This window comes from Aspergillus tubingensis, assembly GCF_013340325.1.
Source record: "Aspergillus tubingensis WU-2223L DNA, scaffold_6, whole genome shotgun sequence".
In the NCBI taxonomy this organism is placed as follows: domain Eukaryota; kingdom Fungi; phylum Ascomycota; class Eurotiomycetes; order Eurotiales; family Aspergillaceae; genus Aspergillus; species Aspergillus tubingensis.
Genome location: NW_023336280.1, coordinates 45758 through 68783, shown reverse-complemented (window position 1 = coordinate 68783; position 23026 = coordinate 45758). Strand labels below are relative to the sequence as shown.

Sequence of the window (23026 nt, the reverse complement as noted above, 5' to 3'; positions counted from 1 at the left end):
GCTGAAATATCTTGTACTACCCTAGACACGTACGAGAAGATCCATCTGATGATAGCATTAGGAGTCTACCCCATTCTTGCAATCCGGTTATCAAGGAACTCCAATATGGTCCCAAATGCACCTGTCTTCATTCGGTAACTATGTGACGTTTGTTAGCAGATACGCTCCACCAAGAGCCATACCTCAATCCCTTGCTTTCAGTGTCTGATATCTGGGTTTAGCAAGAATGTTTCCTTAATTTGACGACATCAAGTAAATGGCGATCACATGCGTATCCTCGATCCTTGCTCGGAAGGTTTCCCGATAGTAGCTCGTGCAACTAGGCTTTCGTCGTATATTTGAAAGCAATTATGAAAGAAAGTTTATGATAGGATGATGTCACTACCCTATTAAGCTAGATGTTCTACCTCAAGGCGGAACTGGGCGGCAGTATTTTCCTCCAGCTGCTGTGTAACAACCTTTGGGTAGATTCTTATACTTTAAAGATTATTGGGTACTACTATCCATGGGTATTACTACTCTGGGCATTACTATTCATGCTTTACAGGGAATAGTGTTACATGGTCAGGATTTCAAATTCCTCCGAGCAGCCATGGGAGGATAAGGTCTCACAACCGGCTTCCTGTGCAACACAAGCTCCCCCCCGAAAGAACTACTATGAGGTTCACATCTTCCCCGCCAAGAGTATCGTATCTCTTGGACGAAGTTCCTATTAGGTCTTTGGGGAATTTTACTCCACAAGGAAATGAGCATGGTTCGTCGACTGCAGGCATAGAACCATATCCAAGGCATGCGTGTCCAAGCACAGAACCATTCCTTATCGCCATATGCTAGATAGTCGCCATCGATGACGCGTCTTACAGTGCCTGAACACTGATAAAAGGAGACAGGCTAGACAGAAGGCAAATAGCCCGGACAAGCAGCCTCGCGCTTCATCTTGAGTTGATAACTTTTTGATCTCTCGACGCAAATGGATGGCCGCGATTTTGTTGGACTTTCCGGGGGAGATGTTTTATGCGAGCTTCTTGGAAGAGAGGGCGTGAAGCATATCTGTATTTCCCCATTCAGTTGATTGTTAGAATGTACTGTCGCTGAAAATTACAGTTGGCTACCCCGGCGGCGCGTCTCTCCCGTTAGTGGACAGCCTCTACCGAGCCCAAAAATTTGATTTCATACTTGCACATCATGAGCAGGGAGCGGGGCATATGGCAGAAGGCTACTACCGAACCAGTAAAAAGCCCGGCGTGGTTATGGTGACTTCAGGACCCGGGAGTTCGAATACCGTTACACCTATGCTAGATGCCCTGCTCGATGGAACGGCCATTGTAGTGATCTGTGGCCAAGTTCCCACAGCTGCCAAAGGCAAGGGGGCTTTCCAGGAAATCAACATTGATGAACTAGCACGTACGTGTACGAAGTGGTCAACATCTGTACAGAGGGTATGGGAATTGCCCATGGTTGTTCGCTCGGCTTTTCAACGTGCAGTGGAGGGCCGTCCTGGCCCGGTACTCATTTCAGTTCCGAAGGACATCGCTCAAGTAACGTTCGATGAGGAAGCTTTAGAGGCTTACAAGAACATGAAAGATAAATACCTGGCACCAAGTCCCGAACCCCCCGGCAATAATGCCGCAAATTTCTTGCAAGAACTAGATCACGTTGCGGAACTGATCAATGATTCTCGGCGTCCAATCATATGCGCCGGGAATGGTGCCCTTGCCACTCAAGAAGGCGTGGCGCTGCTGCGGAAGATGGTGGAAAATTATTGCATTCCTGCAGCTACCACGCTCCATGGACTAGGGTGCTTTGACCACGACGACCCACTCTCTCTAGGAATGTTCGGGACCTATGGGACGGCGTGTGCCAACTATGCAATCCAGAACGCTGATCTCATCCTCGTTATGGGTGCCAGACTGGACGAGCGTGCGGTTGGCAAAACATCTGGCTTTGCACCCTACGCTCGCGAGAAAGCCAAAGACGGCAAAGGAGGGATCATCCATTTCGATATTAGTCCTGACTTTTTGGGGAAATTCGTTACTCCCACTCGCGTCATTCTCGGAGACCTCTCGAACACGGTGGGCGCTCTCCTCCAGCGACTGGAAAGGACAGAGCGTGCGGAATGGCTGGGCCTAATACAGCAGCTGAAGGAAGAGTATCCTCTTCCACCCACATTATCTGACCACAAGAACCCTCGACCCCATCCTCAGGAAGTAGTCACTGAGCTGAATCGCCAGATGGCTTCTTTGAAACATCCCGTAACAATCACTACTGGTGTTGGCCAACACCAAATGTGGACGGCCAAGCAATATGACTGGAAGCATGATCGCTTTCTTGTCACGTCTGGTGGCCTCGGGACAATGGGCTATGGCCTTCCAGCCGCTATCGGGTCGAAGACTGCTTGGCCTAACAATGATGTAATTTGTATAGATGGAGATGCCTCCTTCTGTATGACAATGGCAGAGCTGTTGACTGCATCACAGCATGGTATCACCGTCAAAGTCATCATACTCGACAACCAAGAACAGGGGATGATTACCCAGCTCCAACGCGAAAGTTACGGAGGGAGGACCTGCTACGCCCGGCAAGACAACCCCGACTTTGTTCGACTCGCGCGCAGCATGAACTGTCAGGGAAAACGCTGCTTCTTCAAAGAGGACTTGCCCGAGTGCATTGATTGGCTTCTACGCTGTGATGGAGTTGCTCTGCTCGACGTGCTAATCGCGGAGACAGAAATGGTCCCCATTGTCCCCAGTGGCCAATCATTAGACTGCATGAAGTTTCAGTAAGAGCTTAGAACTATAGACAAGATCTGTCTTTTCCAGTTTACCGAGTCCAATGTATGAACAACTCTTCATTTTTGAATCACCAGAAGCTTTGTTATTAAGCGTGTTTTATATTAGCCTGTCTTCTAGAACACTGCTCGTTTCAGAGAAAAGTTCAAACTTTATGATTTCTTCACTATTTTCCAGACTTAACCATTCAGCCAACAGTAAATTGGTGGGACGCCTGTTGTTACAGCTTACAACCCTGCTTCACTCGAGAATCTTACTCGTCTTTGCTCTACTAGCTGCGTTGTGTGAGTTTTATGATGTTGCCTGGAATGTTTTAGCCCACTCTTGAACAAATGACATACCAGGCAGTCTCAAGGCTTGTTCGACATTACGACCATAAAACCCCTTTACCGAGCACAGTACTGTTTCCAGAAAGTGCGTCCACTGCCACGTTCTGGCGGCGCACCGTTCTGGACTGTGCGGATGCAATGGGGAAGGAATTAGAGGAATCCACGGGATATCATTTCCGAGGCTAAACCGGAGTTCACCCGCTAGTGGCCTGCAAGTCGCCGACGGTCACTAGGGCCAAAAAAACCTCACCAATTAGCCTCTTCTGCTTGATTAAGAGCACCCCGCTTGTACTGAAGATTACGCATTTCTAAGCTTATTTCCAAAGTAGTCTATGTGAGGGATTCTCGGTTGACGGTCCGAATGCTACCAATTTCCATCTTCTCCGGGCGCAGGCGGTTCCCTGGCATGACTATTTCGCGTCTGATGGGTGACTTCAATCTGGTTTGAGACCATTATAGCACCAGCTGCGGGGCCTTCGTGTGGCTCCAGCGTCTGCAGCTTAATGTCGTGCATCATCCGTTCTTCACTCTCGGTGAATGTCAGGCCGACAGTGATCGGATCCCGGCTGCTGGTGCCTCCTCGGCCTCGTTTCCGAGTTGTCCCACCACCGGTGTTCTGGAATCCCCCTGATGGTATCTGGTAGGTTCGCTGAGATGATTGGAAGGCGCTGCCAAAGCCACGGGCTAGCCAGGTTCGGAACAGGTGGAAAATCATAGGGAGATTCGTTGTGATCACGGCGACAAATGTCTCTCGTGTGCCCCATTCGTCTGCTATCGATGCTCCATTATTGGGTTCCTGTGAGAGAAATGAGCCACGGCTCTGCATGTATGTCAAGCGAAGGGTTGCTGCCAATGCCTTACCACCAACAGAAAAACACTCTTGATTGTCGCACACACGAGAATAAAGATCCCCGCGCCAAGTACTATTGTCACCGCAATCTTTTTCATGAGCTTTAGGCTGGATTTCCAAAGCATGGGAATTGGTATCAAAACGAGATATGGATCTGTGGCGAGATTTGCTGCAAAGGTTGCGGCGATCACCGGCTTGGAAATGGCAGGTTGACAGGAATCTAGTAGAGTAGCCATGAGCGAACTTTCGGATCTAGGATCTTGGGGCACGAACTTACTGCCGGGGTCAGGATGGATCTGCCAATTCTTGTTGAAGGGCCGGCATGCCGCAAGAATCGTGATCATGCAGGCGATGAAGCTCCCGATAACGAGGGCGAATCCAATCCATATTGGCACGCGATAGCGACGACCGAGACCATCCTGTGGAGGGGTCAATCATCATCTCAATCATAGATAATCATCAATAGCCTTACCATAAGTCGCGTATAGAACACTAGCATCGACAACTTGAGCGAGCTTATCAACGCTGTATATGTGGCCCAACCGGCAATTTGTATCTTGGAGCCAATTATCCTGTTGTCCACCTATGTTAACGTCCAGTTACTTAATCGGTACGAAACAACTGGCCTTTCTCGGTATTCCGTACTGTCTGGAGCCAATGCAGCTCTCTGAGCCTCTGTCATGCTGTTGTTTGCGAGACCGTGGGCTGCATTTCCGACACTATACGCTAATGCCACTTGCGCAGTGTAAAATACCTACAGACAGCGAGTGTTTTAGCATTGATCCAGATACAAAGGAAAAAAGAAAAATAGTCAGTTTTGGTGCCTACAATAGCAACCCATATCAGATAATCGTCAAGGCGCAATCTTCTCCATCCCAGGTCTTTGCATTGTGAATATGTCCTAAGTAGTGTCACCACGCAGCCGATCCCGTAGAGGGTCCATAGCTGGACATTGCTGTTGTAGGCTGCTTTTGATGCCTCATCTCTCGAATCGATAACTGTCCACATATCTTGAAAGGGCGGACTCCGCCCTGCACTGCAGGCAGGCGTAATTGCAATGTCCAGAAGAGTTATCGCCTTTTACCACCCCGACCGAAAATAAAGCGAGACCTCCTGTAGCCCAGACAGAAACGTGAGTTCTGCAGCCATTGAAAATTTCTACTCCCACAAAGGAGAGCCTTGGCAGCGAAAGTAAGGTTTTGCCAGGCTTCCTTCCTACTCCGGACATTCTTGCGGCCCAATTGACATCAAGAGACTCCAGGGGGTATGGTTTCTTGAACGGCGACCGGCCGATTCTTTTAATAAGTTGGAGCGTGAATATATTGACCCTGCTCCACCCCAGAGTCTATTTGGGCCCACCCGTAAGCCCTAGAGAGAGTTAGTCCCTCTGAGCTTCCAGCTTTCCCGCGATCCCCGATACTGCCTCGACCCACATATTTCCCTCACGTACTCAATTGAACACCGAGCAGATGGGACGGGATGGACCGACCGGTTCCCCAAGCGAGCGCTGATGGCCCGAGAGACTGCACAGGGACCGCACGCGGCGCTTTTTGGTGCTGCATAACTTCTGATCGGAAAACCGCAAGACAGTGATCGAGTGGAGCTACGCCATGAGTATCATATGACACTTGTCTCACTTTGCAAAGTAACGGCAAAGTCTATTAGTGTGCTCCGTAATCTCGCATGGCGAAGGAATACTAGAAATAAACGAGGTGCCCCAATTGCCGGGTCAGGGTCAGTCCATCTGACAAGGATTCCCCGGGTCCTCCGACGTGCAGCAGAAGGGCGGTCGCGTGGCCAGTCATCTTGCCAGATCCCCTTGTTCTAATTTTTGCTTTTTGCATCGTTTTACTTTTTATTCCCATCGCATCTCAATTGCCGATCGGGAACTCTCTCTCTCTCTCTGGCGCCATGTTTCGACTCAAGATGGAGGTGCTCATGGCCATCGCCGCCTGGGCATTCGCCACGGCCTCACAGCAAATCCCCCGCTCCTCCAGCTGGGAAAGTGACCTCAAGAGTCTCTCGGGTAGACTTTCCAACACCTCCCAGGTCTATTTCCCGGGCTCGAGTGGATTCATAAATGCCACCACGCGGTGGTCCGTTCTCGATGAACCCGAGGTTAATGTTGTCGTGGTTCCTGGCACCGAAAACGATGTCGCCGAAATTGTATGTCTCCAACCTTTGTAGCCATCCCTTGATTCGCCTGTTTCTCCCCTTCTACCTCACCTTGGGCCTTTCATGTCTTTTGACTTAATTTCGTTGCTAATTGATTCTGCAGGTGAAATTCGCCAATCAGAAGGATGTTCCCTTCCTGACCTACAATGGTGTGCACGGTGCACTCATCTCCCTCGGAGAAATGACCCATGGCATCGCTATCTATATGGGCCAGCTGAGCAGTGTCGAAGTTGCAGCCGATGGCAAGACCGCCACGATCGGAGGCGGTACCATGTCCAAGGAGGTCACCGACCAGCTTTGGGCCGCAGGAAAGCAAACCGTGACTGGAACCTGCGAATGTGTTAGTCTTGTCGGCCCTGCTCTTGGTGGTGGACATGGTTGGCTCCAAGGCCATCACGGCCTCGTTTTGGATCAGTTTGTTTCGATGAACATCGTCCTGGCCAACGGCACCCTGACCCACATCGACGCCAACTCGGACCTCTGGTGGGCTGTTAAGGGTGCAGGACACAACTTTGGCATTGTCACTTCCCTCACGATGAAGGTCTATGACATTGAGTACACTGATTGGGCCATCGAAACGCTGACCTTCAGTGGCGACAAGGTTGCTGAGGTCTACCAGGCCGCCAACGACTACCTGGTCAAGAACGGCACCCAGGCTGCCGGCGTGATCAACTGGTCGTACTGGATGAACAACGCGGACGCCGACCCCAACAACCCAGTCATCATTTTCTACATCATCCAGGAGGGAGTAAAGACCGTCGATTCCGTCTATACCGCACCTTTCCGCAAGATTGGACCCATTTCTGTGTCTCCCAACAACGGCACTTACAAGGATCTCGCTGCCTGGACCGAGGTTGCTGTTGACTCCGCTCCCTGCCAGAAGATGGGCATGGCCAACCCCCGTTACCCGATCTACCTCGGAACGTACAACGTCACTGCCCAGCAGAAGGCATGGGACGTCTACACCAATGCTACCCGCGGCTCCTCGGCGTTCAACAACTCCATCTTCATGTTCGAGGGATACTCTGTTGGCGGTGTCCATGATATCGACAGCCGGTCGAGCGCTTTCGCCTTCCGTAATGAGAACGTGCTGGCTGCTCCCATGATTAACTACTTCCCCGACGGCGCCGAGCTTGATCGCCGCGGGGCTAACTTGGGCCAGGAGCTGCGCAACATTCTCTTTGCTGGTACTGATCGGGAGGATATCCGCGCGTATGTCAACTATGCCCATGGTGATGAGACGCCCCAGCAGCTGTATGGTAGCGAGGGATGGCGTCAGCAGCGTCTGCGGTCATTGAAGGCCAAGTATGACCCTACGGGCAAGTTTAGCTACTATGCACCTATCCCTTGAAGGGGGTATAAAATATCAAACCTGCGGCACTTTGTCAACGCTTAATATCAATGAAAAGGATTATCTTGCATTGACTTGCGGAATTCGTAGTTCGCGCTTAGAGAGCAGCCACACTATAGAACTTTAATCAACCTGCAGAGGTCAATGCACTGATTCCATGCATATCGTAACATTGCCATAGAGACTTTGGTGCATACACAATTTGAGAAACATAACTGGGAGTGGTTTAAATTAATTGTAGCACATTGAAATTTCCTGGTGAGCTGTTGACAGTGTTTGCATCAGAAAAGGAACCAGTGAATGCCTGATGTCGGTCCGGCTTCCCATTACCCACATAAGGAAGTAGCACGCAATTCCTAAACAGAGTAAACTTCACCCGTCGGACCGAGCCAGAGATTAGCCTCCCGCAAGAAATGTGCACTTTCATACCGCACAATCTCAATCCGATGCATCGGATCCACCTCCGACGGCTCCGGGAACGACACTGAGCCCTCACCCTCCCAGATCTCCTTCGCCGTGATCTTGAGCGCTAGAGGCATCAACTCCCTCACCGACGGAGGCTGTCCCGCGATCGGCGAAGGCAACACACGTAGATTCATACAGCGTGATTCGACCTTCATTCCCACATCCGGGACCGCCTGCTTTCGAACGGGACTATAGTTCATCTGTAGGATCTTCTGGTGTGGAGGATGCTCGACATGTCCGCACATCACTCGGGTCCCACGTGGCTCAGACGGGTTGAACTCCACTGTGCCGAACTTCTTGGGGAAGCCGTATTGCTCTCGGCCAGCTAGGACGGGGGACTCGTTGTCGAGGATCAGGGAGAGGAAATACTCATATTTCTCGCCGCGGTAGCGCACGTCCACGCCGTGGGTGTACTCGTTGTATGGGCCGAAGGAAGTCATGCTGTGTCGGAGGAGGCGGACGGTGATCAGGGGCTCGTCCTCCAGTTCAAGCATGCTGGGAACGAAGGGAGCGACGCTGTGTGCGGTTGTACGGTAGGTTATGACTAGTATGGTGGAGCCGGTGAAGTCGCAGTCCCCGGTGGGATATGGTGGTGCGTATTGAGGGATGGCATCCCCAGTGAGCTCGAAGGTACCGAAAGGCATTTTGATGTCGTGGTTTTGATGGCTAGGTTTACTAGTGGGATAGTTATCCTTTTGTAGAGCTTTCGCGGAATTTTTCAGGCTGGGTAGACTGGGGGAGAGGATCTCAGATATACTATAACCCCAGCAGACGACCATGGCAGCTACATGGTTGGATTGGGCTGGGATACGATGCTGATTACGAGGTAGAGAAGGGGTCCAGCCAGTTTCTCCGCATCGCTGCCGAGCGAAGCTTAATTGTTCCAAACAAGATGCTTGTTTAAGCTTAATCCTGAGTGACCCGGTCTCGAATACGAGGATCTCTTTGTTCCCCACTGAGATCAAACTCTATACCCGAACAAGCCTGGGCTGTTCTACTGCAAATCTGACCACAAAACTTGTATTCTCACGGGATGTACAGCCGCCGGCTCCGAACATCTGCCGGGGTTGAAAGGGTACTGCAGCTTCCTACCTTCAAGCGACAGAGCTATCTAGACATCAGAGGATGTCAGTTCAGATGATGAGTGCGTCCAAGCAGGGCGGTACTTTATGAATACCTAATGGGGAGTGGGAAGTTCATCAATGATTAGACATCAAATGTCTATAAATGGCAGATCCGAATAAACACAATAACTCGGGTCAGTTGCAGATTAGCCAAATGAAGTCATTTCGTCTAATTATGTGAAGGAGATAGGTCATATATAGCAAACCGGGCACCGATCAAGGCGGTTATACCTACGCAGCCTAATTTGTGAGCCACCAAAGCAAAAGAATTGAAAATTTAGCGGAATCAAGCTAAAGTGCTAAAACTATCGGTCGCATTACATTTTTGCTGCCGGAAAAAAAGAAAGAAGAAAAAAGAAATCTCCCCGACTGGGAGTCGAACCCAGGTCTCCCGCGCTTGTTCCCGAAAGGGATTGACAAGCGGAAATCATGACCGTTAGACCATCGAGGATTGGATAAAGGTTTAAGCGAGAATCTTGTCTCAAGAACAAGAATTATAAGAGGAAAAAGTACGCCTTGCAAGCGCAAGGTTCGCTGGGCTGGTTGAATATGGGTGAAATCTGAAGTACCCGATGCCAAAATGGGGCGGTATCTCCAGTTAATAATCTTCACAACTCCAACTCTTCAATACATATGTATTGGCTAGGATAACTTCAATTTAGTGGTTCTGGGTCGTGAAACAGGTGTGCTGAAGTAGACTTCCTATTGTCACGATTATATATTTTTGACCCGAAATGTCTGTATAAGTATACATTGAGTACAATTTGAGTCGACTGTGCGATGATCATGAGCAACTACTACCAACTGCCTCCTCATAACCTCGACATCTTCCAATTATACCCAGTGAGAACATCATCACTCTCGCGAATACGCCATTGTCGGGCCATTCCACTTGTGGCGGCCTCGCACCAGCCAATCCCCAACGGCAAACAGCATCACAAAGCCCAACACCGGCCCAGCGTAATTCATGGTCTCCCCAGTGACCGGCACCTCAGACGGAAAAGGTAAAAAAATGGAGAAGTAGGTAGCGAAAAGGATGGCTACCAGATTGATGGGCAGCCCCCACTTTCCTAGAGAGAATGTCCCCTGTGGAATGTCTTTCGGTGCGGTGAACCGTTTCCAAACCAAAAGAACCAATGGGATCAGATATGAGATATATAATCCCAACGTACTCAAGGAGAGAATAGCGTTGAAGGCGGCTGATGACCCGATCTGAATGAAGGAGAGAAGAATTACCAATGTTGTAACGAGGAACAATGCCCGAATTGGGATTTTAAATCGTGGATCAACCTTGACGAAGAAATCAGAGAACGGAAGGCCGTTGTCTCGCGCGAAGGCCCATGTAAGTCGGGTGACAGAAGCAAGGCCGTTGAACAATGCAATCCAACCCGGAAGCATGCCCATGGCCATAAGCACGTATGTGGCCGCTTTGGAGCCGGTGGCTTGGTAGGCGATGGTAATGATGGGGTATCCTGTCGGACTCGTAAGGGCAGCGGTGTAGTCGCCCATACAATAAAGGACGGCAATGAGATAGCCAAATGCCATGATAGAGTTGATTATGGTGCCGTAGATCATTGACCGAGGGATAACGACTTTAGCGTTCTTGACTTCCTCCGACATGTGGATGATGCCGTCGACTCCTAAAAAGCTTGGTTAGTTGGTTCGTAGTATGGTCAGGGCGGAGTAGAGGTACCACTCAAGGGGGTGATGACGCCCAATAGTCCCACGGAATACACGACTCCTGGGTTTTCCCAGCCACTGAGGCCACTCACAAAAGTATCCCAGACAAAAGCATTGGAGTTGCGCGGGGCCAGAATAACAAATGTCGCAATCATCACGGGAAGGAAGACAACGTGCATCACCCCAGCTGCGACTTCGATTATGGCGAGCAGGCGCCGGGCGAAGATATTGATGACGATCGGGATTAGGACTACTGCCCACATGAGCAGAGTTCCCTGCCACCGTTTTGCATCATAATCTGGATAGGCCAGGATAGCCATTCCTTCAATTTCGGTGCCGATGAAATAGGGCGAGATGCAGACCAGAGCAGCCCATGAGAAGAACTGGGTGGTGTTAGAAAGGGTAGAGTGCTCGAGGGACCAACAAACATACGGTAACCCAGCCTGTAAAAATCCACGATTAGTCAGTTCATTATGTCCAGCCACAATACGGATCTAACTGTGAAGGTCTAACCTTGGAAGAAACTGATGAAGCGCCGGTAGCGTGGTGCCAGAACGTAGCTCCAGTGATACTGCGCCCCAGCCGTCGGGTGCCTGGATGACCGAAATGTTTGATCAGCAATATTTTCTTGAAACAACTATATAATAAACAGGAACCACGTACACTGAAGCGAGTTCAGCAAGTGAAGTGGCGATTGCCAGATTCCCCACACCACTGATAATAATGCCATACACAATGGCAGCAGGACCTCCGTTAAAAAGACCGGCCTGCAAGCTGCCTCCAGCCGACTCCCATGACGCCAGAAGAGTCGCAGAGAACGCCAGGGAGGAGAAGAAATTCAAGTATCGCTGGAAAGAACCATGTTAGTATGCGAAAACTGGGCGGTGATTCAGATGAGGGCAATCATGTACGTCTAGCTTCTGTCGCTGACGGTACTCGACGCTGCTGCTTGCAGCAGCACGCGGGCTTCCATCAGCAACCGTAGATCGGACGGCACTGCCGCTTTTCATTTCAACCCCCTCATCTAGCATCTTATACAAGCGGTGTCAATGATAACAGTTTGCAGAAAAGAGTGCATCAAGTGGCGGTGCTGATGGAAGAATCGCCCAGAATGCAACTTTCTCTAGAAACGGATGAATAGCACCAAAAAGACTGGGAAATATTCCGAAACCTTGAGCGTCCGACTTCGGGGCAGGCTCAAATAAATGCAGGGATACTATGCAGGCCAATTCCAGGGAATCCTCCGGACATTGTCTGGAAGTGGAAAGATGGCGCTGCGTCTTTGCAGACACTCTGGCTGATTCTGGTGACGCGGCATGCGACCATCTGCAACTGTCGTTTGAGCGAAACAACATTCCCAGCAAACAATGGACAAGAACATCGAACTAAAAGAGGGCGACCCCGCCGTTTAGATTGAGTGACATGGGTCTTCGACGCCGGTTAATGGAACTAACGGCACGGAAGGCATTTAGGGTGCATTAGCAGCATCTCCGGGCTCGGACCATCGGAGAATCCACCACTGATCCCCCACAGCATAAATTGCGCCTAGAATGAGTCCATCCGTTGCGACAAAATAATTAGCTAGCTTCAGCGGAGCAATCTCGGGGGAAAAATCTATACTCTCCAGGACAATTACCAGGGCTGGATCACAGATAGCAGCCAGGCTCCTTGGCCACAATCGTAAAGTTTGAAAGTGCTAGTCATGTCAACAATGGCAATAAAACGTAATATTCAATGGAAATTCTTTCCGCAACATCGAACACAGGGGTGATGGTATGATCAATTGTTGGTGCCTGGCTCCAGGAGACTAGTGTTGAACCGACGACATGAGTTCTCGTCCACCACGTTTACACGCCGAGCAGCACGACAGGGATTATGATCCCGGTAGCCAAGCAGACTCCGATTACTGCGCCAATAAACAGATATCCTCTTCTCGAAATTTTACTTTCGCTATAATCCGCTCTGTCATCCGACGCCGTCTCTGACCTGTTGATTATTCGATTATGTCCTTCCATCACCGTGATCATGGCTGAGACCGAAGCTCCCTTCGAGACACTCTCAGATGACAATCATGGACCACTCATAACTCTCGTTTCTGTCGCACTTTTGATTGTCGCCATTATCTTTGTAGCAGCAAAGCTATGCTCGGTGCTCTACTTCAAACAGCGTCGGTCTGCTGTCCATACACCCGTATGGCTAGCTCTGGTGGGTGGTTAACGGCCCACGGAGCACAGAATCCTCTAACCAGTCATTGTACTTAGGCGCTACTAGTTGTCGAGGTGATAGTGATACAAAAAGGAGTTGACAGTGGGATAGGTCGACATATTGACAGTCTGAGTGACACAGCCATCCAGACAGCTAGCAAGGTTAGTTCGTTCCATAGCATCTCCAACGATGAGTCACCAAGCAGGAATCTGTGATATAGTACCTCTATGCTGCGCAGCTACTCCACGTCATAGTCCTCTCATTATCCGAAATTTCTACCACGCTGCTCGTCTGGAAATTGACTCCCCACCGCGGTATCCGCCAAACTTGTCGCATCACTGTCGTCCTTGTAGCAGCCTGGACCGTTTTCGCTATCTTTGGGATTGCATTCCAATGCGAGATGCCTGACCCGTGGCTCTACAGCTCCTCTCACTGTGCTGGGAAGGTATGCATATTACAGAACATTTAGGGATGTGTGTGTTCTGACTATTCATAAGGGCTCGATACTCTACCCTATTTCGATAATACACATAATCACAGAACTTGTCATCGTGGTCATCCCATTCTTCATGATGCGCAATGTCCAACTGACACTCACAACAAGGGTGAAGATTCTAGCTGCTTTCTCGGCACGCATAATGTACTTTGTCTGTCCAATCTCTAGAAAGGATAAGCCACTGACCAACGGTACAGTGTACTAGCACTGGCCATTGCACACCTCGCCCTTCTACCCTCATACCTTCTCTCAACCGATATAACATGTTAGTACTATTATAGTCATCTCCACTCACTCTTACTGATTTTTTCCGCGAACCTAGGGACCATCGTTTACCCCACTATCTGCCAGCAAGCCATGACTTGCTCAACCGTCACCATCGTCTGCCTACCCACGCTGTACCATATTTTTGCGGGCTTACATTCCGGCCTAATCACCACCAGGCTGCCCGATGAGGTCGAGCTGAAACATACTCATCCATACGGACAAAATTCTACACTTGGAAGTCATGGAAGTAAAGGGAAAGGGCCCACGGAATTGGCGACGATTGACTCGGTCGTTTCTGTAAAGAGGAAGTCGACCATCAAAAGGTCAAGCTTCAGTGATAGCACGAAATGCTTGACTGATGGAGACAAGGGGGGCGGAGTGTTAATGACGGTGGACATTACAGTGGAGGTAGAGGATCGATAGCTCTCATGGCCATTAATAATATTCCTATACAAATAACACCATTATAACACACAGTGTCTGGAAAGCTTTACTCTTCAAGTTCTTCAAGGAAACCGCTTTTCTATCGTCTCAATACAAGCCTCAATAATTCAACAGATGACCCATCCAGGATAGCACGTAAGAAAGGTCAGGCATACAAGACGGGATTGGTCGCGATGTTTCCCATTAGAGCAGCAAAGGGGGGATTTTCCAATCACCCACAACCTGTTTCCACAACTGCATGAATGCCAAGATCTTTGCTTCACCACCTGCACTGGTAATCAGCATTAGCCCCTGAGGCTGGCCAAGCCCACCAGGGCCTTCCAAGCGATCAAGTGGAACCATGGCAGTGGGATAGCCTGCAAGAGCCGCCACTGCACAAATTGCACAATCACCTGGTCCAATTATAAGGTCAATACGATTATCCTGCAGTGTCGCATCGATGCCGTCGGGACCGGCCAAATGTTGAGCGTAGGCCTTGGCTGCCGCAGCTTTGTCTTCTGTCAATTTTGATTTGAGGGTCTCCTCGAGGTCAGTTTGATCTGTATGTGCTACGAGATATGAGTATTCGGACTTTCAAAGATGTGGTGAAATCACTTACGCTGCGGCATGGCAGAAGATGCATGTTTTTTATTGTATTGGATCAATTCCGGAACTGATGTGACCTTGGGGTCTACCAAGAGCGAGCAATACTCTTCAAATAACCTTGGAAATTCATGAACTGTAATATTCGTGAGCCATCATCGACCACCATTTGTGGGAGGCGATAAGCGTACATGCAACGGTGTAGTTTACACTTTTGCCTTCAAAGCGAAGGCTCTCCATCGTCGGCAAATTTATGGGGCAGACAACCCGGCCTCCTCGGAGAGTTATTTGCGCTCTTGCCCATTCGTACCTATCGAGCTATCAAGCATCAGGCATGGCCCGCTTGAACTGTGGAGTAAAAGGGGACTTACAATTTGACTTTCCACATATTTGTCCTGGCTCTTTTGGAATCCAAACGCATCCCATACAATTGGATCGACAAATCCGACCGAGACGTCGCTCCACTTTGCAGACACCAAGCGTGTGCCATTGAGCAGTGGCATCAACAGACCCAGGTCTTCGGGACACTTGGCCATAGTACCCAACTTATCAAAGTCTTTGCTTAAGCGAAATATTCCGTCCATTGGGACACTCCCTCGAGTAGCAGTGATGGAGTACAATCCCGCCCGATTTGCCGGCATGCAGACTGAACCCGAAGTTTCCGTCCCTAGCGATAACGGCGCAAAGCCGGCTGAAACACCCACTGCAGACCCGGACGAGGAGCCTCCCGGTCCAGAGCGACCGATAAACAGATCGTCCGATCGAAAACCACCCTTGATATAAGCTGACTGAGTTTGTCCATTTACTGCTGACCAACCGGCGGTCATGCACGTCGCCTTCAGGCCGCAGAATTCCGTTAGACTGGCTTTGGCGAGGATGATCACGCCGTGGTCTAGGAGTATATCTATGATGTATGCGTTCTTCCGTCCATATGTGTCTTTGAACGCAGCGGCGCCGACCGTGGTAGGTAAACCTAGGGACTCGGACGTGATGATCGCATCTTTTATGATAATCGGAATTCCATGAAGTGGACTGCGGGTCTTGCCCTGCGATCTTTCGTCGTCGCGGGCTGCTGCTTGAGCAAGAGCAGCTTCGGCATTGACGGAGATTGTTGCATGCAGGTTCAGGCCAGCTCTATTGTGTCGGTCGATTTGAGCGAGGTAGGCCTTGACGATATCCACACTAGTAGTGTCGCCCCGATACAGCAACTGGCTAAGCTGCGTTGCCGTTGCAGTTAGGACGTTCCATTCATCCATGCTCTCTGTGGCTTTTATCCGATCGTCCTGGTGTCGTTGGAGGACAATATAATTGATAGAACCAAGAATACTTCACCAACTGAATATGTTTGCGAGAAATGTGATTATCATAACCTACACTGATAGGCAGCAGTTTCATGTGAGTTGGTTATCTTTCTGGCATCATCGGCACATCCACTTTGGGCTAAGTGCTTACTCGCACGTCATGCAAGATAGCGTATTAGTACTACTCAATGACTGAAGAATCCTAGCTTATTATCTCTCTCACCCTAATGGATACAGTCGTAGGCGTAAATATGGAAATTGGTTGGGGACAGTATAAATTGCCAGGGTTGATATGGTGTCCATACCAAGGGAAAAATTGTAGCCTATTGGATGTCTATAGTTGCGTACTTTGCTTTAATCAATGAGGACTGTCATCCTCAAAATGATCACTACTTACCCACATACCTTATCGGTAATGAGGGTCAGAGACATCGTATACGACGTTCTCAAAACCAGGCCCACCCTGCTCGATTTGTAGTGTAGCCAACACATCTTACTTTTGCCGACAGCGTCAATAAGTAATAATTGAAGCGTAAATAGCTGGTCACAATCCCTATGCCGGTCGCTCAATGGGTCAAACTGGCTTGCTCTTACTTACATTGTTTGTAACTAACAGACCATATCGAAAGTATGTCCTGACACCAGAGCGCATAGCTGTTCTGCAAACTATGACGGTGCAAAGATAATTGACCGGCCGCTCGGGACTTGAACAGAGCCACCGATAAGGCTGAAGGCCCCATCAACCATGGCAGGGTTGGGGTGTAGCCTAGTTCGACAACCAGTCGGAGAGGAACCATCCGGAAGGAGTGGTCTCGACGGCGCCACGTTGAGAACCGCAGCGTCAGATGCTTGGCTTAACATCAAAACACTTGTTTAGCTCATGACTCATGGGGCAAAAAGCAAGGTCCGGTCCAATAGAGTCATGAATGAGCTTCAATCCTTTGCACATGAAGCGCCACCGGCAGAGACAGCGAGGCTCGGACTGCGGGGATAAGGCTGTGGCTGTGGCTGTGGCGCAGCAATTTACCGTCGGACTTAAAGCTTCGGCTGCTTAACTGGGCAACTAGCTCCGCAAAGCCGATAATGACTCATCAGAACATACCCCATTGGGTTAGTAGAGGTGACGTATTGGGAAAAGCCCGAAGGGCATTAGGATATCCGAGTCGGCATATGCTAATCTCCGGACTGTGGCGACGCCAATCGAGGAAGAAGGATTACGACAACTATCAAAGTCTGTGGCGTAGATCATGTAGAGTAACTATCATGGATGCCTGAAACAGGATCTATATAAAGGGGGACAGCTTACCTTGATAACGTTCCCTTCATCACTACAATCATTCCAATCCCTCATTTTATACCCTCTCATCATTCCTTCTCCTCTTTACACAATCCGACACTCCAGTTTTAGCTAAAACCTCATAATATCATCATACAAACCCAAACCACAACAAGCATCACACAAGAATCAACATGGCCAACATCCGTGATCTCAATCAACTCCCTCCCTATTGGGAAGTCGTCGCCAGCATGGAAGAACCAAGCTTTGCTCACCCCTTCTTCGCCGGTCACAACCATAACCACATGCCACATGGCGAACACTTTGCTGGTGCTGGAGACTTTGATCTGCCCCATCGCGGCCGCCATGGCCCTCACCACCGCCGCCACCGCCGCGGAGAGCCTGTGACTGAAGACGAAGAACCTACCCAGACCGAGACTGCCGAAGATGACGAACCCTCCTCTTCCTCCTCCGACGAGGAAGACCATGACGAACCCCGGAAATGCAAGCGTCACGGTCGCCACGGCGGTTTCCATGCCAGAGGCGGCAAGGGCTGTCATGGACCCGGTCGCCATGGCCGCGGTCCATGGGGGAAATTCGACCACCCCCCTCATCCCGGGGCATTTGGAGCTTGGGGAGCTAGTTTTCAGGGACCCCACGGTGGATTTGGCCCCCATGGCGGCTTCGGCCATGGGCCGCATGGTCGGTTCGGGCCCTACGGGGGTAAACACATGCGCGGTGGCTTCAAGCATGGTGGTCGGGGCGGACCGCACCGTGGCTTTGGCCCATTTGGCTTCAAGGAGTTCGGCCCCCATCGTCACGGCAAACATCACAAGCGCGGCGACTTTTTCCACCCCGAGGTGGATGTATTTGACACTACCGAGGCCTTTCTGGTGCATGTTTCGCTGCCCGGAGCGAAGAAAGAAGCGGTGGAAGTGAAGTGGGACCCGAAGAAGTTCGAGCTGAATATTAGTGGAACCATTGAGCGGCCTGGTGATGAGGAACTACTGAAGACATTGGCGCTGGATGAACGTCGCGTGGGGACTTTCGATCGCCAGGTGCGGTTGGGCAGTGTGTTCCAGCCCGTGGAGGTGCATGTCGAAGGCATCACGGCTGAGATGGAAAACGGAGTGTTGAACATCAAGTTGCCCAAGGTGGAAACGGACGTGGTGATGGTGACGCGTGTGGATGTGCAGTGAAGACTTTCTCTTGCTTTTTGGAAGACACAATCGTATTTCTTCCATGATGGATTGATATGACTAAGGCGTTGAACTGTTTGTTGTTAGTGTTGTTATCAAGATTGATGGTTATTTGCGATCAGATTGTACTTAATGAAATGAAAATGGGATTTCTGATCCCCTGATCTCCGATGATGAAAATCTTCACAGTAGATGCGCGGTAACTTAATAGTTAGTAAATTAGTACGAACGAGTACTAATTACTTTGTAACAACCAGCCAAAATGGGAAAGATGTCACTTGAGCACGTGATGTTTGCCTCTGCTCTCCAATCTCCTTCCGGATTCGGATATCCCGCATACGGGTTATACCAAAGTAGCAGTAGTGGTAGTAACTTTCACCATCGAGGGATCCTAGCATTCAATTGTACAGTAACTAATCATGAGTAAGAACAGATACTGTGCTCATAAGAATGCTTGCTACGACCGCTATAAGACAGTTGATGCCGGCTGCTAGTAGTGCTGGCTCCTGGAAGGAGGGGTTCTCAAGTTTGGTCGTGACAGTGGCGCTGGTTGGAGCTTGGCAATATTTCAGTGTGTACAATTTTTGCGCATCATTAGCTTCACTTGTAGAAATAATACTATGTTGAAGGGGGTGTTGGAAAGGGAGTGATTGTTCTGCGTGCCTGAGGCCTACAGGCAGGAGAGCGGGATGCGCCGCCGATTCCCACCAATCACAACCCTATAATGGTACCGGGAATCAGCACTAATCCCAACTGGGCCTGGTGCTGTCAGCAGCTTTGTGTTCCCAGTCCGGTTAATACCCTACAAAGTACTACTGTTTAGGTCTCACCAGCTCCAACATGGTGACGAAAGTCTTTCTCTTTCTTTTTCCATCTCCTCCGGATTCAAGCATTCACTATTGACGGTCAGTTGTGCTTTCTGAGTCAACCCTCATAGTCCACACTTGGAGTGTTGTGCCTACCACGGAGATTAGACGCTCACTACCCGGCGCGAAGGTGGGTCACCAAGTGTCACTCCAGCCACAGTCATTCCTCTTTCCCCTCAGCCAAATACTCTCTCCGCAGTGGAAACAGACTGACCCGCTCGATGAGCGTCTTAGACTCCGATAAATATACCATCGATCGCGACCTTTTCTAAACCGGCAATCGACATGACCACCTTCAGTCCTCTCCCGGCCTACATCCTGGGTAGCCTGACCCTCGCCCTGGGCTGCCATGCGCTGGCTCGCCCTGGCCCCGAGTATCCGCGATTCGGCTTACCCTTCGAACCCGCCGCTTCTTCCGCTTCGACCCATGGCAGCAAACGCACCCCTCCTCCCGGCGCAGTTTCTCCCCTCATGTACATCAAGGGCATTCGTGAGACGAGCTACGGTCTGACACTGCTTGCCCTGCAGTACTACGGTCAGGAAACCGCCGTTACCATCTTCGCCGGCGTCTGCGCGCTAGTTGGTCTTGCCGATGGGTTCGTTGTCTGGGCGAATGGGGGCGAGGCGCTCAAGACCAAGGCCTTTGGACACTGGATTACATGCGTGGGATTTGGGGCGTGGGCCTGGTGGAGGGTTTGTGCGTAGGGAGTCTGGGACCAGTCCACAGATTGGTCTGATCCATAATGCTCGTGGAGTAAGCTGAGCTCCAAACGTAGCAAGGGATTTCCTGGCTGTTTAAACCACGTATAGCGTCCAGTAAAATATCGCCTTGACTATGATGGTCGTAGACTATGGCGTAAAACATGAAGTTGTTTTGTTCAGGGAAGAATGGCCGACGCAAACACATAATTGAAGGCTCTACAACTGCTCCATCCGTTTGAAAGCAAAGGAAGGCTATTTTCACTCCTCATCCTTTCCCCATCTGTCACATTACTCCCCAACCTCCCGATCATCCTTCCAGAACACAAATTGGACGAAGGGCCACTTCATCGATGCCATGCGAATATGCCGTCCCCACAAATACAACGGGATAAAGAACAGCAGACAGCCTCCCGAAATGCCCGCCATGGCGCCAAAGGCGGCCGCATAGCCAGATTCGGCAATCCAGGGGTTGGTATAGAAAGATAGCAGGAACCCAAAGCAGGCTTATTGAGATGTCAGTGATACGGTTACTTCAACATAAGGGACAAGAAAGACGGGCCCTACATTTGAAAGCCAGCTGAGTGACGGCGACTTCACCAGCCACCGGTCGGTAAGCATCAACGCAATACACGAACGAGACATTTGTCCCTTGACTAATGGCAAATGATACTGTGTAATTGCATTAGCAAGGGTTGATGTCATAGATGCGACGGGGGTGATATACATAAACCAAGTCCAATCGTTGGCACAATCCAGTGCCAGGCGCGATCGATGCCAAAGCCATACAGCAGCAGCGCCAATGGAGCGGCGATCACACTAGGTATAATAGCGGGCAGACGCATTTCCGGCTCTCGAATACCACCGTTGCGCTTGGTGAGATAGTCGGCCACCCAGTCAGAAAAGGGCCCTCCCGCAAATGTACCGAAGAAACAGCCCAGCATGCCGGCAATGAAGCATAACCCGCTCTGCCAGGCAGCAAACCCATACGTTTCGCTAAAGGCAGTTGCGAAGTTTGACGTGACCGCCACGAGGAAGCCGATTGTCACGGACATGACGATGGTCGCCCAGAAGATCGGAGGCAGCAGAATGAGACCGAACGGTCGGATGAACATCCGCCACAGGGATTCGTCTGTGTATGTCTGACCGGACCAAAAGCGCAGACTCTGGAGGTAGCTCTGTTTGCGGGAGTATCTATTTTCTCCCCGGGACTCGACATGCTCGGCATTCTTCTGCGTGTTGTAGAGATCATCCGCGTTGTCCGTTCGACGGAATGCAGTCTCCGGAAAGAAGAAGACAACCACAATCCACAGAGCACCAACAAGTGCGCAGCCGACCCAGTATATCACACGCCAGGAGTGGTTGATCGTCACCAGGCCAGAGATGATGATGCCAAAGGAGACACCCGCGCTCAAGGCGGAGTTGTAGATTCTAGTGAGCGGAGGAGAATCAGCTTCAGAGCTTGCATATTGATTTGAATCGCTCACTTACGCCATGCCATAACCGCGCTGGTGGAGATAGAAGACATCGGCAATGGTGACCGGGGCCAGACACTCTCCTGCCCCTGCACCGACACCCAGGATGGTACGGGTGGTAAGCTCACCGGCATAGGTCTTTGCCAACCCGGCTCCCAGAATCATGAAGAAATAGAGCAGGTATGCTGATATGTAGATGGGCCGCCGACCATACTTATTGAGGAGTGGAACCCAGATCAAGTTGGAGACGCCCTGCAGCAGCGCACTGTTGTTGAAAAAGTAGGCTGCGCGAGACACACTCGAGTTGAAATCGGCCGCGACATCCACCATGGCGACGGTCGGGCCGGCGGACATGAAGTTGCACATCACCATGGCCAGAGAGACAAGAATGGCAATGTAAATCTTGTACGAGGTAGACCTAGGGGAAGACATCAGCGACGAACTATATGCAAGCGCGAGCTTTGTATATACCATCGTAGTGGATCGTTTGGGTCATCCGACGGAGTAGGGACCAGAATAACCTCGTTGGTTTCATGATGGCGCAGGCGAACATGGCCCAACGAACGATGAGGATGGTTATCCTCATCCATAATCTTCTGCACCGTCCCAACAGAGGATTTAGGGTCTCTGGTCGCCATGAAGTGATGTCGTCTTCTTACAGTAGTCGGGTAGGTAATGTAGTGGGTGGGGATACTGAGGAGATCCTCCTGGCCAAGCTCCTTATAAGCTGCGGGCTGGGCCCCTCACTTGGCTCGTGGCTCGTGCAGATGTCAGAGGCCAAATGATCGACGTGGACTGTCAAGGGATGTGGAGTCCAAATCCGGGGTAAGAAGAATAGGGTTGTGGGGGAGATCTCGGGTGCGGCCAGTTCCCTTCGGCTTGCAATGTCACCTCCCCCTTTCTGTCCGTATTGAAAAAGAGGGGAGCAAGCCGGCAACGACTTATCACTCTGGTAGCTGTTCAGACCCCAGCACGAGTGCCCTTTTAGCACGGTGTGGATCTTCTTCCGGCCTCTGACTCCCATGCACCAGGGAGCGACCTGTATGGGGTCGGCTGCCCACGACGGCAACGATGTGTCGGCCAGATAAAATTCAAATCGTCTATTATCACAGCTTGCGTAATATGGTTTCGTGGCTACTTGCACGTGAAGTCTATTAGTACGGCTGGAGAGTCGGGAAACCAACGCCACTGCAATCTAGCCCAATCCTGCGGCTTGTTTGGACGTCGGGCCGAGCTACAGCTCCGGCTTACGATGAAACAACTCAAGTAATAGATAGGTAACATATCACAAGACACAGGGGGACACAGGGGGACTGCCTTTGAAACTAAAGGTCTATTCTCGTCCAGCCCGCACCGGGCATCTGCAGACGTTATCACACGTTTTCATTTTAGAAATGAACTTCATTGGATAAGCCAAGACTGACATCCTTGATAAAGTTATGACTATTTACCG

The 23026-nt window shown here is 50.4% G+C and overlaps 10 protein-coding genes and 1 non-coding gene across 11 annotated transcripts; 5 read left to right on the top strand and 6 right to left on the bottom strand.

Annotated features, from left to right (window-relative positions):
• Positions 1-970: 970 nt before the first annotated feature.
• Positions 971-2783, top strand: AtWU_03784 (thiamine pyrophosphate-binding protein; the record flags this gene model as incomplete). The annotated part of the gene is made up of 2 exons (XM_035498895.1): positions 971-1052; positions 1105-2783. 2 exons carry the CDS (start codon positions 971-973, stop codon positions 2781-2783), a joined length of 1761 nt encoding a protein of 586 aa, XP_035354788.1.
• A 699-nt stretch (positions 2784-3482) lies between these two features.
• AtWU_03783 (uncharacterized protein) lies at positions 3483-4976 on the bottom strand (the record flags this gene model as incomplete). The annotated part of the gene is made up of 6 exons (XM_035498894.1): positions 3483-3914; positions 3980-4188; positions 4246-4387; positions 4441-4540; positions 4595-4722; positions 4797-4976. The coding sequence occupies 6 exons, from the start codon at positions 4974-4976 to the stop codon at positions 3483-3485; spliced, it is 1191 nt and encodes a 396-aa protein (XP_035354787.1).
• Positions 4977-5879: 903 nt separating this feature from the next.
• Positions 5880-7494, top strand: AtWU_03782 (putative FAD-dependent oxygenase; the record flags this gene model as incomplete). Its single annotated transcript, XM_035498893.1, has 2 exons — positions 5880-6134; positions 6247-7494. 2 exons carry the CDS (start codon positions 5880-5882, stop codon positions 7492-7494), a joined length of 1503 nt encoding a protein of 500 aa, XP_035354786.1.
• A 356-nt stretch (positions 7495-7850) lies between these two features.
• On the bottom strand, positions 7851-8603 carry AtWU_03781 (acetoacetate decarboxylase family protein; the record flags this gene model as incomplete). Its single annotated transcript, XM_035498892.1, has 1 exon — positions 7851-8603. The coding sequence occupies one exon, from the start codon at positions 8601-8603 to the stop codon at positions 7851-7853; it is 753 nt and encodes a 250-aa protein (XP_035354785.1).
• An 841-nt stretch (positions 8604-9444) lies between these two features.
• Positions 9445-9534, bottom strand: AtWU_t85. Its single transcript is given in 2 exon segments — positions 9445-9479; positions 9498-9534. It is a non-coding gene; the product is annotated as a tRNA-Asp (tRNA).
• A 404-nt stretch (positions 9535-9938) lies between these two features.
• Positions 9939-11794, bottom strand: AtWU_03780 (putative GABA permease; the record flags this gene model as incomplete). Its single annotated transcript, XM_035498891.1, has 6 exons — positions 9939-10723; positions 10777-11146; positions 11196-11206; positions 11277-11356; positions 11427-11611; positions 11675-11794. The coding sequence occupies 6 exons, from the start codon at positions 11792-11794 to the stop codon at positions 9939-9941; spliced, it is 1551 nt and encodes a 516-aa protein (XP_035354784.1).
• Positions 11795-12788: 994 nt separating this feature from the next.
• On the top strand, positions 12789-14154 carry AtWU_03779 (uncharacterized protein; the record flags this gene model as incomplete). The annotated part of the gene is made up of 6 exons (XM_035498890.1): positions 12789-12968; positions 13025-13129; positions 13189-13413; positions 13466-13608; positions 13662-13729; positions 13787-14154. 6 exons carry the CDS (start codon positions 12789-12791, stop codon positions 14152-14154), a joined length of 1089 nt encoding a protein of 362 aa, XP_035354783.1.
• Positions 14155-14358: 204 nt separating this feature from the next.
• Positions 14359-16013, bottom strand: AtWU_03778 (amidase; the record flags this gene model as incomplete). The annotated part of the gene is made up of 4 exons (XM_035498889.1): positions 14359-14723; positions 14774-14893; positions 14949-15075; positions 15129-16013. 4 exons carry the CDS (start codon positions 16011-16013, stop codon positions 14359-14361), a joined length of 1497 nt encoding a protein of 498 aa, XP_035354782.1.
• A 1515-nt stretch (positions 16014-17528) lies between these two features.
• Positions 17529-18533, top strand: AtWU_03777 (Hsp20/alpha crystallin family protein; the record flags this gene model as incomplete). Its single annotated transcript, XM_035498888.1, has 1 exon — positions 17529-18533. One exon carries the CDS (start codon positions 17529-17531, stop codon positions 18531-18533), a length of 1005 nt encoding a protein of 334 aa, XP_035354781.1.
• A 1151-nt stretch (positions 18534-19684) lies between these two features.
• AtWU_03776 (DUF4267 domain-containing protein) lies at positions 19685-20104 on the top strand (the record flags this gene model as incomplete). Its single annotated transcript, XM_035498887.1, has 1 exon — positions 19685-20104. One exon carries the CDS (start codon positions 19685-19687, stop codon positions 20102-20104), a length of 420 nt encoding a protein of 139 aa, XP_035354780.1.
• A 285-nt stretch (positions 20105-20389) lies between these two features.
• AtWU_03775 (putative MFS transporter) lies at positions 20390-22211 on the bottom strand (the record flags this gene model as incomplete). Its single annotated transcript, XM_035498886.1, has 5 exons — positions 20390-20604; positions 20666-20770; positions 20826-21529; positions 21590-21991; positions 22045-22211. The coding sequence occupies 5 exons, from the start codon at positions 22209-22211 to the stop codon at positions 20390-20392; spliced, it is 1593 nt and encodes a 530-aa protein (XP_035354779.1).
• Between the last annotated feature and the right edge of the window lie 815 nt (positions 22212-23026).